A 15,815-nucleotide genomic window follows, 5' to 3' on the forward strand; every position below is an offset into this window, starting at 1 on the left:
CTAATGAACAATAAACTTTACACTAAAGTTTCCTGAACCATTGAAAGACCACATATAATATGAGGAAAAACTTATGAATTCTAGTCACTATTTCTCTTTTCTGTTTTTGATGGTGGTGACATGCGGCAGTGTACTGTTAAGTATATTCATAAATAACGTAGAAAGGAAGGCAAATGATGACAGTGCTTGTGAAAGACAAATTACTCATAGTAATAAAAAATAAATTTGGAGGTATCAGAAAAATCTGCACAAGTTAGTATTAAAATGGCAGAAAAAAGCAAAGTTACACATGCAGAGAAAAACAGTTCTACCCATACAGTGGAGGGTTATGAAATTAGAAGGCATCTGAAATATCGAAGATTGATCTTTGGAAATGTTGGCTCAATGTTTAGAATAATCGAGAAGGCAAACAGTGCTCAGAATGTGTTTGGAAAAACACATAAACACATTCAACAATTCAGACAATTCTATCATAAAGAAATCCCTGGCTCATCCATATTGACCATTGTGTGCTGTTCTCATTACGTGGTCTCAGAGAAAAATACTGGAGTGAGAAAAACTACTAAGGAAGGAACAGCAGCAGTGATAAGAGGTATGGAACTGTCTCTGTTCAATAAGAAATAAAGTTGACAGGGTATTCCATCTAGGAAAATACTACCAGGAAGGAAGATACGTTAGAGAAATGCAAAATAGCATATGACACAGAGAAGATGAATAAGAAATAAACTGAAGCTGAATTGGAAGTGGAGTCATGTAAATATTTTCTCCTATAACATATATTTATTCTACTTATGTGTTACCATTTGATCCTTATAGCTCTAGATTTTATCATATTTTTAGGTCCTAAATACCTATAAAATGTTTTCACACACTCCTCCATACATACATATTCAGAGTAAAACTAATAATGTAATAAACATTGACAGTGACTGAGGAGTAACATGCATTTATCAGGATTACCTTCTTATTTACTGCTTCAGGTCTTCAGGGTGGTCGAATGTTTTTCAATGCTGTTAAAGAAGGCGATACCGTGATATTTGCCAGTGACGATGAGCAGGATAGAATACTCTGGGTTCAAGCTATGTACAGAGCCACGGGTCAGTCGTATAAGCCTGTTCCTGCAAGTCAAGCTCAGAAGATGAATCCTAAAGGAGGCAATGTCACAGATATATCCCCACTTTGTAAGTTGTCTTTCATTGCTTTTGGTTTTAGCTGTTAAAATGTGTAGCAGGTCCCTCAGTGAAGTTTAATTAAGCAGAACTTATTCACTAGGCAAATGTGCCTAGCAGTTTGTTGTTAGCCAGAAGCTCTTTAACTCAGATTCTTATTAACAGCAAGGGAAATCCTGACTTGCAGGTCATTATTATAATCCATGAAAATACAGTAATTAGTTTCATGTTCATTGCAATTGACCAACATATTACCATGGAGACGGTGTTTGGTTTGCATTATATTTTTCATTAGCCAGCCAGTGTAGCGTTGAATAGAAAAGCATCAATCTATTCTCGGAACTTTTATAGAGTTAGGTCAGCTTTATCATACATTGTATGTATTAGTTATCTAAAAATTGCTGTGCAGACAGTACCTTGTGAGCTGAAAGGCACTAGAGAGGTTACTGGATTTTTTCAGCGCACAGTGTAATATTAAACTATGTATAAAAAACTTTTTAAAATTATTCAAGTTTTCCTCATCTTTCTTTGAGGAAAATATTGTTTCAGAGAAAATTAAGGTAGATAACATATATTAAATATATCTTTAGATATTCATATAGTCTCTTTCAAAGTATTCTTTCATGTCATGTATCTGCACATAGGAAGCATATATGCATTTTTTTGTTGTTGTTATGGAGGCTGAGTGCAATTCAAGGATTTTTGTAGTAGCCATTGGATTTTTGCAATGTCATACGACTGTATACAATAATCCTTCTTCATTATCATATACCTGTACATGTAGAGTGACAGAAGGGAGATATATGTTTTAGACTAAACTTGGTTTAATGTCTGAAGTCTGCAGCAGGTTGACCCAAACCCAGTCTCCTCCCTCAGTCCTGCTGTCACTCAGTCTCACAGCCTTCCATTCATCCTATAATCTTATATCATTTTGCTGTTAGAAAAAATGTAAAATGTGCTTATTAAACTCAGTAATATTTATCTAAAATCCTGACTAGGTTATCAAGATCATTGAAAAAAAATTTACTCTCACAAAAGCACTGATATCTGTTTTTAATCTGAAACAATGTGGAAGGGAATCTGAAGCAATTTGTGAAGTAACCGTTCCTGACAGAGGCATTAAAGTGAAGTATTTTGTGGGATGGAAGTAATGTTGCAAAAGCAAAGGTGGAGCAACAGCCAAGGAGTGCTTCTGCTCACCTCCTTCCAGTTATCTGGATCTGGACTGGGTAGTGGGAGTTCACTGTGTGAAGAAAATTTAAATATCTTTAAAACAGCAGGATGTAGAAAAAAGTCAGCTTAAGGAGACAGGTTTCAATGTTTTTCTGTATTGGGTATATAAAATATCTCCTATCATCCTGAAATTTTCTTGATAGATACGAAAAGCAATTGAAAGTGGTCATTTAAGAAATTAAAACATCAGATGATGATTAATATGCCACACACCTAGCAGTATTGAGGTTAGTTCTTTGCTAGTAATACATACTAACATTTCCATTTTCCATTGCCTTGTAGACAAAATTGCATCTTCCAAAGTTAAGCTTACATTATTAACTGGAAGTGACATTTGTTAAATGCAAGCTTTTCCTTAAACATTTAATGTTTTTAATCAAGTGATTTGTGTAAATAATAATAAACAATACTTTGTTTTCACAGCCCTTGCTGTTTTCTATATTCTCAAGTTCAAAACTTTTAAGGGTTATTTAAGATGGGGTAGAGTTATTCCTGTGATCTATACCAGGAACTCCTTTTGTATAAAAGAAAGTAGTAGAAAGGAAAGAGACTCCTTTTGTATACCATGGGCTGTATTTTTTTGCGGTTACTGGTGCTTGGTTCCACGTAAGATAATTCCTTATGCAAAAGAGTGCTTAAAATGACATGAATAAAATCCAGCCACCTCAAATCTAGATCAAAGCAAACACATCAGGAACTTGTGAAAGGAAACTAGATGTGATTATAATAGGACAGCCAGGGTCTGCCTGATCTTTACAGCTGTTATCACAAATGGAGAAAATAGAAATGTTGCTTTTGCGTGTGCACAGCAGCAGCACTCCAGAAGGCCAGCCTAAAGATCTCTAACTGAATGTAGAGGCTCTTCCTGTTGATGCTGTATAGCAGTTTAGTATCATTCATGTAGGTAATTTAGAAGAAACTTGATATTCTATACTACCAATGAGACAAACATTTTGGTGTGGCACTGGAATCAAACTACTATTGCATCTGTCAAACTTTTAAAATGCATACTAGCCAACTTCTTCATTTCTAAGTAAAGTAACTTGGTATTGCAGTTTTGTAGTAGACAGGCTAATGTCAGCACTGATCAAGAAAAAGAGACTGGTCTCCAGTTCCACTCTGCAAAAGCATATTGAATACAAAGAACAGGGTATCTAAGTATGGATGTTTATAGAAAAGGCAGAAGTTTCTCAAGGTCATTAATGTTTCAGTGAAAGCACCAATGAAAAATAGATTCAACTGAGTCACATAAAGGTGTGGGAAGTGATCCCTTTCTTAATGAGCAGCATATTAAGAGATGTATTCATATAGTTGAAAAGGCTCCTGAAGTGCTGAACACTGATAATAACTTGGTCATAACACAGGAGTTAACAGCAGCACATCAGGGGATTGTCATGTCTTAATCAACAAAGTCAAACATCATTCAGATCCTACACACTTGAGTTCAGAAATGGTCTCTTTGTGAAAATATTTGCAGAGAGGGAGAGAATCAGATACTGGAAAACCAAGTTAGGTGAGAAATCATTTGATCTGAGATGTATAACTTTCTTCATCTCTTTTTTGGAATCATGTCACATCAAAACAGCTCACAAAAATAATTTGACAATTTGCAGAGACCGATTATAACTGTTGTCATAAAAATACTGTTTAGAGCCCATGTACAGAACATCAGATCTTATTTCTTAAGTAGTAAAGGGTAGCAAAGGAAGTCAAATACATAGGCCATACATTGGTGTTACAAAACACCAATCCAGTGACAGCAAAGTTGAAGACATTTGCAAATGAAACATACATCTGACCAAGAGACTGCCACGGAGGAAACTTGTGTGGACATTTAAATCATGCAAGCGGAGCCATCAGTGTTGTGCAATCAAGCAGAAAATGCAGGCAATTTGCCAAATGAATTAATGCTTTGGAGTTAGTTATGAAAATATAATATTAACATTTTCAATGTGTTTGCATATACCAATGATAAGTGCTTTAAAATTTCTATCACAGTTTAATAATGTGGGAATAAATTATGAACTTCATGGGGGTTTTAAATATTATTTGTATCACTCTCAGTCTTTGAACTGGCTACATTAGAGACTCTATGCAAAAACCAGAATATGATTAATATTAATACTGGTGTCATAAGAATACACACAAGAAATACCACTGCTTAAACTTACGGTGGCATTGCTCAGTTTTGGAATAATTTGGAATATTCTTGTAATGCAGTTCTTTTAAAATAGTTCTCTGATGTTTGCATCTGTATGTTCAATTAATTAAAATTTTTAGAAACAAACAAATATATTTTTTCATTTGATGTAGTTTTCTCAGCAGGTGTGGCAGCTTTATTTCCATCTTACCCTTTGCCACCTGAAAGAGTAGAGTAACTCCAATCTCCCTGCATGTTCCCCCATTCCCTTTTATGTCTGTTTCCTGTTTGCCTCCAACTACCCCCATCTCCCTTTTAGAAAGAAAATGTTAACACTGGCCTCTACCACCTCAGGCATTCAGTAAGTCCCCTTTATGCTCTTCTCCTGTACTACTCAGAAACATATAAAAGTTATCTACTATCCTCTTCAAATCTGTCCTTCAGCAAAATACTGGCAATCCAGTGGTGGTCAGTGTGTTATCCCCAGCCTGACAGCCTGTATGGGCCAGCTGCTTTCTCATTCTCTGCCACTTTCTCTGCAGCAGTGATTTCATGGCCCGATACCTAAATTATAATGTTCTGGGGTCATAGATTGTCTCTTTGGCCTATGTTTCTAAGCATGTAGCACTTTGGAGTCCTGGTCAATGATCAGGAGTCAAAATGTTTCCGATGTAAGCTGTCACTATCTGTCTGGAGTGGCACTTGAAGGAATGTAATGCATGTCTTGCCACTGTCTTTACCAACCAGTTCCAGCCCCTTCTGTATCAGTCATAGTTCTTACCCTGCTACTCCTAGTCTTTAAATCTTTTTAATCCCTACAATACTAAATTTCTTGCCTCTACCTGCTCTTCTTTCCTGCCTGCCTGAGCTAGTTCAGATTGCTTCCACAATGCTTAAACTCAAGCAGGGGTGTCACTGAGAACCACAAAAGGAAGGAGGTCACCACTTTGCAATGCCAGTTCTTGTAGTTCACCCGAGCACAAAGTAAATGCTGCAGAAAATGTGTGTTTGCTTCTGGGCTGAAACAGGGCAGAGATGATGTCTAGAGATACTATGAACCACTTGAGAATGTGCTATAAACATGAAATTCTTGGTAGTCTTAATTCATTCAACTCTGCTGAGTCACTGGGAATGAGATGATTTTCATAGCCTTTGCAGATGGACTAAAATTGGAAGTTTCTTGCAAAGACAGCAACAGGCATATTTAGGATTATATTCTGCCAAAGTTATTATTCTTGTCTGAAAGAACACCTGAAGAATTTGCTAGAACTCCTGCAATAGGTTTTGTGTTTTCACCATCATTTGAAAATATATTTATTTTTCCTATCGTGATCCAAAAAAAAGCATAGTTTTTTCATAGCAGTTTCCAAAAGATTAAATAAATACACAACTTGAAACAGGCAGTGAAACATGTAAGTAGAAGCCAAAACAATGATTTTGAGATAAAGGCAAATTGAAAAGCAGGACAACAAATTCCATCAAAAAGGGAAGAAAAAACTAATTGTGAAAATGCAGAAGAAATATTACTGCTTCAAAGCTCTCCCCAAATATCTTCTCAATATTTTCCAAGATTGAGAAAGCATAGAGATAATAATGGATTTGTATTTTTTTATTAACTCTATATCATAATATGGAACTCTTTATGTCTTCTTCATTTGCATGTTGCTTGAACAGGACAACTAAAGCTCATTTATGCAGGAATTTGAAAAATACAATCACTCTAACAATTTTTAAAAGTAGAGTGGTAATTTTTTTCATCATGGTCATATAATATTAATAAGTTCCTCATAAACTTTGTTCAAGTTCTTACTTTTGTTTAAAAATCCATTTTGTTTCAAAATATTTACCAGTTACCTCATATGTAATAACAATAAACAAAAATGTAATGTATTACACTAGACCTTTTTTCTGTTATTTCCTGCTTGCCTACAGCTGGCAAAGGTAAGTTTTTAGTTGTTTTTCTGTTGCCAAAATATATTTGGTAGCAGATCTTCTGTTACTATTTGACAATGTTTTTTGTACTGCTTGATTCACTTAGAAAGATGGGAAAGTCATGGATCTTTACGTAGAATTAACTCTAGCAAATATTTATATTTTTAAATAAATACTTTTGCTTATTTTGTCCAAATTATGTAATATCAGATTCTGCTTTCACAAGCTGTATTGTTTTCAATAGGTCACCTTACACATTCTGATCGTATGGATACTGTATCAGTATGTTGAATCTGTTTCTTTTGCAATATCCAGCCTCCTGGATTTCAGAATACTTAATTGCTTGTCACTACTTACAGCTTCTCTTTTTAAAAAGGGGCATCTTTTATATTTGTGTGATTAACCAGAGAAAAAAATCCAGGCAGTTAGTTTAAGAAAGATTCAGTTCTATATAATTTGTAGATGATACCAATGGCAGAAAGAAATATTAATAGTTTTTCCTTTTTGTCATCTCTCTTACTATAAATAGTGTCTTGATAAACCAGATATTCTTATAAGAAGGAAAACTTATAAGAAATGTAGAAATCATCACACATTAAACATAATGGATTTGAAAGAGTTTTATCTGTTTGTGGTCATTTTGGAAGCTGTAGATAACTTCACATATTGTTCAGTACTTTCAGAAATGTATTGATATCAGTTGTTTATCTTTGAATTAATCTGTTTAAATACAGTTTAATTGCACTAATTAAGAGAGACCATTTCCTTTACCTTTTTCAAAAATATAAGCTAGGTTTGTCAATAATGATAGGCTAGTCTAATGCTCATGGAAATAATGCTAATCTATGTAATCACATATGCTACAGATCTTTTAACCATTAAAAATACTTACTGCTGTTCTCTGGGATGATGGTCTTGTACCTTACACCATCGACATATTGTCATACTGTTTATTTGCTGCATCCACCTTGGTGAAATCTGTCACATGGATGTGACTCTTGCTTTGACAATGCAAAGCCAAGTGATATGAATTAGTTTCTGCATCTTTCCAGGATGTGATGTTGCAGATCCTTCAGCTTGAATTAAATAATTCTCCCATCCACAAATACAGCTGAAAGTTGGACTTGACATGGATCAATATGATCTGGGGCTAAATTTCTAAATGTGACTGATTATGTTAGCATCATGCCCACAGATCAATATTGAGTTTTATTATGAACCTGACTCTATAATTGGGTTTAATCAATAAACTTTTGTCTCCTTTCTTTAGAAATTTTAGATTTCTACTATGCAGGTTTTCAAAATCGCATTTAGGATACACTTAGATCTATACTTTTCTGGTAACGAATATAAAAAGACCTAGGTTTGAATTTAAAGGAACAAAGAGCTAAGACCCTATTGAAAGGGGAAGTCAATTTTTAAGTTGATAGGACTGTTCACCCCAGTACAGTCTATAGAATCCAAGACAGCTAATGTGCTAATACATAACTAGTCCTTTTGGGCACTGTAAGGCTTTTTCTGTCCATACTAGATAGATAATTCACATTGAATACTTTGACAAAACATAGCATTAATGAAAGCAATCACTAGAGCTTCTCTTTTGATAAACCCGCGGGGTTTAAAGGCGTTGAAAGATGCAATCTGTGAAGAAGAATAAATTTGGGCCTTTGATTGAAGTGCCATTTGGGATGGTATGTTTTCTCAATGTATTTACACAAAAATGCTGCTCCCTTTTTCAGTACTCTTTGCTGGAAGGTTGAAGGAGCTCTTTGCCATTACTACATTAAGGTTTGTCTCATTAAAAGCCGAGTACAAAAAGAAGGCTGGAAATGACCTAGCTCAAGCCAGTGTGTTCATTTCTGCTCCAGTTTGCCATTTGAGAAGTAGGCTTCAAGCCATGATGAATATTTCTATGAGTGGTACTTTGATCTGTAGTAAAGATGCTCTTTCTTTTCCAAAGAAATAAATGCGTAAACCTATTTTTTCTTTTTTTTTTCTTTCTTTTCTTTTTTTCTTTTTTTTAAAAATATTTTCTATTTATTTTGCTAAAATTAGAGAGCCACACAAAACCAGGAAATAACAGAATATTTTTCTTTTCTACTCATAACATTGTTTTTAAATCATAACATTTGAAGAGCCCACTAGAAAACAATGCTTTAAGAATTATTTTAATGTACTGTGTTGTGTTTTCTGGCAGCCTTTCTAAATTTTGTTTAACGTCTCTGTGTTAGCAATTTTTTTTTTTCACTGTTACACTCTATAGATTGGTATGGTGGAGAATAATTCAGTAATAATATTTTCAGATTAAAAAAGCAAAATTCTGTAAGTCACCTGCAGGCATCTACTTATGTGAGTTATTTCTTGGAGATATTTTCAAGAAAGCTTACATATTGAGACTTATATACCATGCTTACACTTGTGTTTGTAAGTCTGAACACGCACACTCACATGTATTATTCTGCACATTTTTCCCTTGTATAACAGATACAGACCGTGGTCAGAAACATGGCATGGATGAGTTTATTTCTGCTAATCCCTGCAAATTTGACCATGCTTCCCTCTTTAGACTGCTTCAGAGGCAGACCTTGGATCACAGATTGAATGACTCCTATTCTTGTTTGGTGAGTACTGACTGAAAGATAGATATAAAGAAGTGAGAAATAGTTGTTACAAAGTAGTCCTTTCTTCCTAGTTCATTCAACAGCTGCAGTTATAGCTGGAATAAAGGGTCCAATTGATTGGTTTCAAATTTGAAAATTATATACTTGCAAGCCACTGCTGTGCCACTCAATAGAAAGCAAAGAGATACAAACTGTCTCTGATTTTATCAGCTGAAATTTATCATGCTCTCTGTGGAGGTTTGAATAAAAACATAAGGTTTTGATAATAGTAAGTACTCCTGTGGTACGATTTACTGACACCTGTACAGGCATTTTATGGTCCAAATGTAGTTGCCACATGTCAGGCATTTTCACCTGTCTTGTAGTTCTTCATTCCACTCTGGTGTGAAGAAGGAAAAACACCCAAGAAGGGAAGCAGACCCACAGGCATTATAGTTATGTGGGCATATATGTGTTACCTGAATTGCAAGTAACAAATGGGAGGATAATTATTAAACGAAACCAAGTAGATTGTGACCTCTGTATCAAAATGAATGTTTTTCACGTTCAAAGACAGCTATAAAAGATAAGATATTGGCTGCAGTTTCTCTTTCCTACAATCATTTTCTATTCTATGCTTTGTGGACTAGTTGAGTGTGGGGCTGCTTCAGGTTTTGTTTTTATTAGGGAAAACCAGCAACAATCTTGTGGAAGTCTGTTAGATTATACACACTTGTTAAACAGGTTTGTATGGATCAGACTTCCTGAGGTTTATTTTTCACCTGATATCATGTCTGAAATAGTGATCCCTCACAAAGGACTAAAATGCCTCACAGCATATAATTTTTTTAACTTTACTGTCCCAACAGCAACAAAAAAGGATAACTTTTTTTACTTCTTTTTTCCAACTTTTTAAAATACTTTTTTCTGTTGATCTGACTGGTCATATAATACAAAGATAATAACAGGAATTTTTAGGCTTGTTTGCAAGTGTTAAAAAGGGAAAAAATGATTTTTTGATGACAGTTGCTTCCTTTTTAAAATACTACCAGATAAGTATGTATAGAAAAGTTAAAGGACTCATTTTCTGTTTGTGGGTTGCACATTGAATCAAAGAAGAGGCCCGAAGGTACATCTGTACAAAGTAATTGGCACTCAAAGAGAAAATGGTTAGCTTTCTAACAGTGCATTGAGGTCAAAATCTTTTTTTATAATAATAATATAGTAAGACACTTAATATAACCTTGAAATCAGGAACTTTTAGAAGAGGTTAGGTGAAATGCACAGTGCTATAGCAACCATAAAGCAGATGTATTTCTTATAGTTCTTTTTTAAATTCAGCATTTAATAAGTAGAATGGGTGATAATTTTTTCTGTTGAACTGCATATTTAACTGTATTTTTTTATGTAAAAAAATTGGGAGTGTCAAGTTAACAATAGAATACATGGACATATAATGTGATTTTTTTTTCTCTAATAGCTCATTTCCTATATTTTTTTAAAAACAATTCATCCTTTTATTTCAACAAATAAAGAATAACCACGCATACAAAAAATAAGTATAGTAATTAAGTATATATATAATTAATATAGTAATTAAGTATAGTAAGTAAGTATAGTAATTATGCACAGTTCTGTATTAAGTTACCATATGACCTAAACTTCTTCAATTCTATATTCTTCTCATCATTGAGAGAGTATTGCAGAGGTTGTGGGGCTTTTGTGTTTTGGTTTTGGTTTTTTTCAATTACAAAATAAAAAATATGCTGTTATCTAATACTCTGTAGGATATAGTTGTTATGTGTTTGTGAGACTTATACATGATATGGGATTGAACAAGAGCAAGGAAGGAACGCATTTGTGTGAAAATGACCACACAAACAGATCTCTTAGAGAGACTGAAGTTAAAATAATGAGTTCTTCAAAATTTTGTATTCTTGTCAGAATTTTCCCCTATGAGAATGAGCTGGAATTTTAATAATAGTTTGCTTTTGTTCTGCTAGGCAATGATATGCAACATTTTGTTATGTTTTCCATAAAAATGTAGCGAGAGATCAGTGACAATGATGATGTATTGGCAGAATACCAATCACAATAACCACTGTTGATTATATCTAGGGCTATGATACATATTATTGCAGATATTCAGTTAAAATCCATTTCTTTCTTCTTTCAATAGAATACCGTATTTTCTTTCAAACACATTGTAAGCTACTCAAGGCATTACAACCTGACAAGGTATTAGATTAAAATGCAGAGTACTGTTATGGGTTCTGTAATAAAGCTAAGTGTTCTCTAGAAACAGCTGAAGCCCCTTAGAGGCAGTGGAAACGCTGGTTTCAAAGAAATTAATCAGGAGCAAACAAATTTGTTAAATATGAAATAACTTTGGGGTATCCTTATTTGCAGATAATATGTTAAGTTGAAGAGCTGGAGGAGAATATAAAATTTAAATTCCTGTCCCAGGCAAGTTTTTAGTGAAGTTAAAACACAGATGATTTAAAACTGACGTGAATATATTTTTAAGTGTTGTTCAACAGTATTTTTGCTAATATTTTGTATAAATATTAAACATCTGACCTTGCAGAAGTATTCACAAGCAATAGACAAATATTGGTCTTCAGCTGCTATACTGATGTTATAAATTAATGACTTACAAAATCATTTTGCTTATTCAAGTTATTTGTATATTTGAGTTCAGGTATTCCTCAATCTCCCTTAACCATTTGGCAGAGATGATGAGAGGGAAATATCACCACAATTAAGAAAAGAACAAAGACGAATGCTCGTTTAGAAAAGCTGTACAATAGTTCTAGTTTCCCAGGGTTTATGTTTTTCTCTGTGCTGCTTTTTCGAAGATCACTGTGCTGTTTTTATCATATTTATGCATCAAGAACAATTATATTTTTTACACTCTGGATTCACTCAAGAACTGTTTTTGTGTGTTAAGGAGTCTGTACTTTGTTCATGTCTGTCTGTGTTATGCCATTCTGGCCTCATCAAAACTCTGCCTAAGAAAGCCCTCAGTATACCTGAGAATATCTAATTATTATTTAAGGTCAAATCCTACTCATTTTACTCAGGTGGCTTTCAAAAAACTACCTAGCTTTGTATCTCTTTACTAGTAAAAGTCATTAAAAAGCTGTTAAAAGTGCATGCATATTACATAAGAAACAGAGTAAATGGTCAGACTGTGGTCAAAACCTTAAAGTTGCAGCCACAGAGAACTGACCATCCAGAAACTGTCTTTTAATGTCCATGTAAGGGACATGTAATGTCCAACAGCATTACCCAAATATTCACTTGCAGCTTAAAAGTGATTACTTTAACAAAATTAATTATTTTAAAGTGTTAATTTATTTTATATTATGCTTTTATATAATTTAATCCATATCAGACTTTGAATGTATTAGTGTGGTTTTTGTAAACAATATATTTCATAACAGTGGTTACTCAGAACTGCAAATACTTTCCAGACAATTAATGCTTTCAGTAAGAGGGCTATTGTTGGATCTAGGTTCTTCCAGTGCCATCAGCATTAGACAGATATAAATCATTTTAGTAGAAAAAGTTTATGTAATGGACATAAAAATATATGCTTCCATTATTTAGTTTAAAAGCTGAGAGTGGGAACAGAAATCTCAAAATGTTGTGGGTTTTTTTTGCCTTTCTCTTTCAGGGCTGGTTTAGCCCAGGTCAAGTCTTCGTATTAGATGAATACTGTGCTCGCTACGGAGTGAGAGGCTGCCACCGACATCTTTGCTACCTTGATGAATTGATTGAATATTCGGAAAATGGTTCTGTCATTGATCCAACCTTGCTCCACTACAGTTTTGCATTTTGTGCTTCTCATGTTCATGGTAACAGGTAATTTAATGATATGCTTTTAAATTCATAGTCTTTAAATGCATAGTCTGAGTAAAAGTATGTATAGGCTCCTATACTCACCAGGTAGGGAGGTAGCACACTTCAGAAATCAGTCATGAAAGTTTCTTCAGGGGTATTGGAGGCTCTGTACAGATTAGTGTTAAAAAATGTCTCCTTTCAGTGTGTACTGTCTTAATGCAGTTTGTTTTCTTGGGCATTGTATAGGTACAGGCTGATTCAAGGCTAAAGGATATCATCCTGTTAAAAGGATGGTCTTCTTTATTCTGCATTTATGTTGTGTTACTAAATGGTATTTTCAGTGAACATTTTGAACAATTTTGCAGTGTAAGGGAAATTTTGACTCTTTTCTGTAGTCTGTAGCTTGGCACCTAATCATACTATACTGAGTTCTTCTGGCTGTGCTACCACGGAGTGAAGTAACATATATTGGGAATTTGGTGTGACCCCAGACAGGAAGAGATATGACACTTCTGGAATCCTTTCCACTAGACAGGTAGACTGCTTCAGGAGCTTGTGATCACAGTGATTCTCTTGGGATGATGTCTTTGTTCCACTTGCAAGTGAAAGATTCAGAAGAAATTAAGTTGTTGCTTTGCTATGATAAGCACATTCTTTAAAAGAAGCTTTGCTTTATCTATATCTTGTTGCAAACTGTGAGAGAACTATCTCTGCTGTTGAACAATGGATACTGCAGATGGGATCATTGGATAGCCACAGGACCACAGGAGGTGTCTAAGCAAACCATCTGCTTGAAGCAGGATCAGTTGCAAGGTCAGACCGGGTTGCTCAGGGCTTTATCCAGTCAGGTCTTCACCCAATTTGAACCTGTCTAATTTCAGTGTAATTATATCAATTGTCTCTTGTCTACCTCCCAGTACACCTGAGGGGCTGTCATTTAGTCCCCCTAGACACCTCCTATTCTCCAGGCTGAACAATCCCAACTCCCTCAGCCTCCCCTCAAAGCAAGTGCTCTTGTCTCTGGCTATCATGGTGGACATTCTCTGAACTTCTTCCAGTTTATCCATGTCTTTCTTGTATTCGAGTGGGGAGTGGGGCGGGCAATCCATCAAATTATAGGAGAACATGCATTTATACCCCATTCCTTGCACTATATTTATAGACTGCTGTACCAGATATGTTTAAAAAGTTCAAAAATATCAAGGGAAAAACCAGTAGATCCTCCCAACTGTCCAATCCTGCCAATAGAGATAAACCTCACAGTCCCAAAAAGCAATTACTGTAATGTTGACAGTAAATCTCCAAAACTGAATCTTGGTAGGAATTGGAAAAGAGAGGTATTTTCTTCTCAAGGTGTATGCTTATGTTGCTTTTCAACCAGTCAGCCACAGAGGCCGTTTTACTTGTATGGAAGCCAGAGAAGAAGGGGCAATCCTTAGGGAGGATATTGTTCTCTTCATTGGCTCAGAGAACACCTCATCTGGAGCTGGGCGTTTGTGACCTGAGTGATTTCGTAGTGGTAAATTGAAAATATGTAATCCTTGATAATAATATCCAAAATTGAAATGTTTTTGAATGTGCTTGAAATACTGTCAAGGATCTTAACATTCACACCGGTAAGTTAGGAAATTTCTGGCTTTTACTTGGTAACTATTCTCTGTAAAAGCATGCTTCTTTGTCAGTTCCTGAAGAACCTGACACATTCGTATTTTCTATTGAGTCTAAGTCTTTGTTGTTTCTCGCCTTTTTATTACTGGTTTCAACCTAAGAAGACAAATATACAGTGATAATTGCTCAAACTTATTTCAAGAATTCAAAAGAAAGGTAGATACATTTCTTTTTATTTCATAATTTGAGTGAAGGACAACAGTGCGCGCAGTGCATGAAAATATCTCAGGGAGCACATCATTTACAGTGCTAAGCACTCTGTATTCTGTCTATTCCTACTGTACAGATATTCTTTGAATAGCATTATGAGTGTTTTAGGAATAAAAGAAGTGCTGAACAGAGAGGGTCTGACTAGAACTGAGATATTGTAAAAAGGAAATAAAAAGAAACATGAAGAAAGAAGAAAAGTAAGTCAAGGACAGAAGCAGACATGCTCACTGAGAATGACAGACACACATATACAGGCACATAATATATCCACTCATTCATCTACCACAGCACTAAGAAATAGTAAAAGGGAGAAAAGGATTTCACAGACAATGCATGACAGGCCAAAGTTCTAGGCTGGTCCCTGGCGTTATACATCTTAGTTTTATAACTCAGGCTGGGAATTAGAAAGACCACAGAACAAAGAGCTTTATACTCTGGGCACGATATATTTAATTTGTATGTCATCTTTGCTTCACACAGGGATCTTAGACCCTCCACTAGCCTGAGAAAGATCATCAAAATTGATCTTGAAGTCAGGTGATGGAGGAGAATGTAGCAATGCAGCCGTATCTGTAGTTTATATTGTCCATTTCTTTTAGGTATGAATTTTAAAATAGTAGGCAATCTAGTGACATCAAACGATCAGACACAGGTGTCACTCACCTTCATTTCTGGTAGTCTGGTGAGGAGGAACTCAAGCACAAATCAGAACAAATCCACAAAATATGCCAGAGCCATGCCAGGACATATGAAGAGCACATCTGATTTCTTAAATAAAACTGATGAGGAAGCATTTTCATACAATGGATCCTAACTGGCTATTAGTCATAGACACTGAGATCTCTGTTTCAGTTGTGGGAGTGCTTGTACGGAGTACTGCTCCCAGTAAACATTGTGAACAAGACCGAATCAGCTTTGGCTCTTCGCACCCTTCATATGTTTCCAAAACTCTTCTGACATGTTTTTGATCCTTCAGGTGTCCCCTATGCTCTTTTGCTGCACCCTAGGACCTGAAAC

The 15,815-nt window shown here is 35.1% G+C and overlaps 1 protein-coding gene across 9 annotated transcripts in view; it reads left to right on the plus strand.

The window, feature by feature from the left end:
• The window catches only part of CADPS2 (calcium dependent secretion activator 2), a 292,803-nt gene that overhangs the window by 186,893 nt on the left and 90,095 nt on the right, over positions 1-15,815 (plus strand). For 5 of the 9 annotated variants that reach the window (XM_027720819.2, XM_027720827.2, XM_027720823.2 and 2 more), the window contains 4 exons: positions 981-1,181; positions 6,475-6,483; positions 8,959-9,095; positions 12,754-12,941. In XM_027720819.2, coding sequence (XP_027576620.1) covers positions 981-1,181; positions 6,475-6,483; positions 8,959-9,095; positions 12,754-12,941 — 535 coding nt within the window. The remainder of the gene's footprint in view (positions 1-980; positions 1,182-6,474; positions 6,484-8,958; positions 9,096-12,753; positions 12,942-15,815) is intronic. The other 4 variants (XM_027720825.2, XM_039383665.1, XM_027720821.2 and 1 more) reach the window with 1 other exon arrangement.

The sequence above is a fragment of the Pipra filicauda genome, unplaced genomic scaffold, assembly GCF_003945595.2.
Source record: "Pipra filicauda isolate LSUMZ 115617 unplaced genomic scaffold, ASM394559v2 scaffold113_size4260070_pilon, whole genome shotgun sequence".
Taxonomy (NCBI): Eukaryota; Metazoa; Chordata; class Aves; order Passeriformes; family Pipridae; genus Pipra; species Pipra filicauda.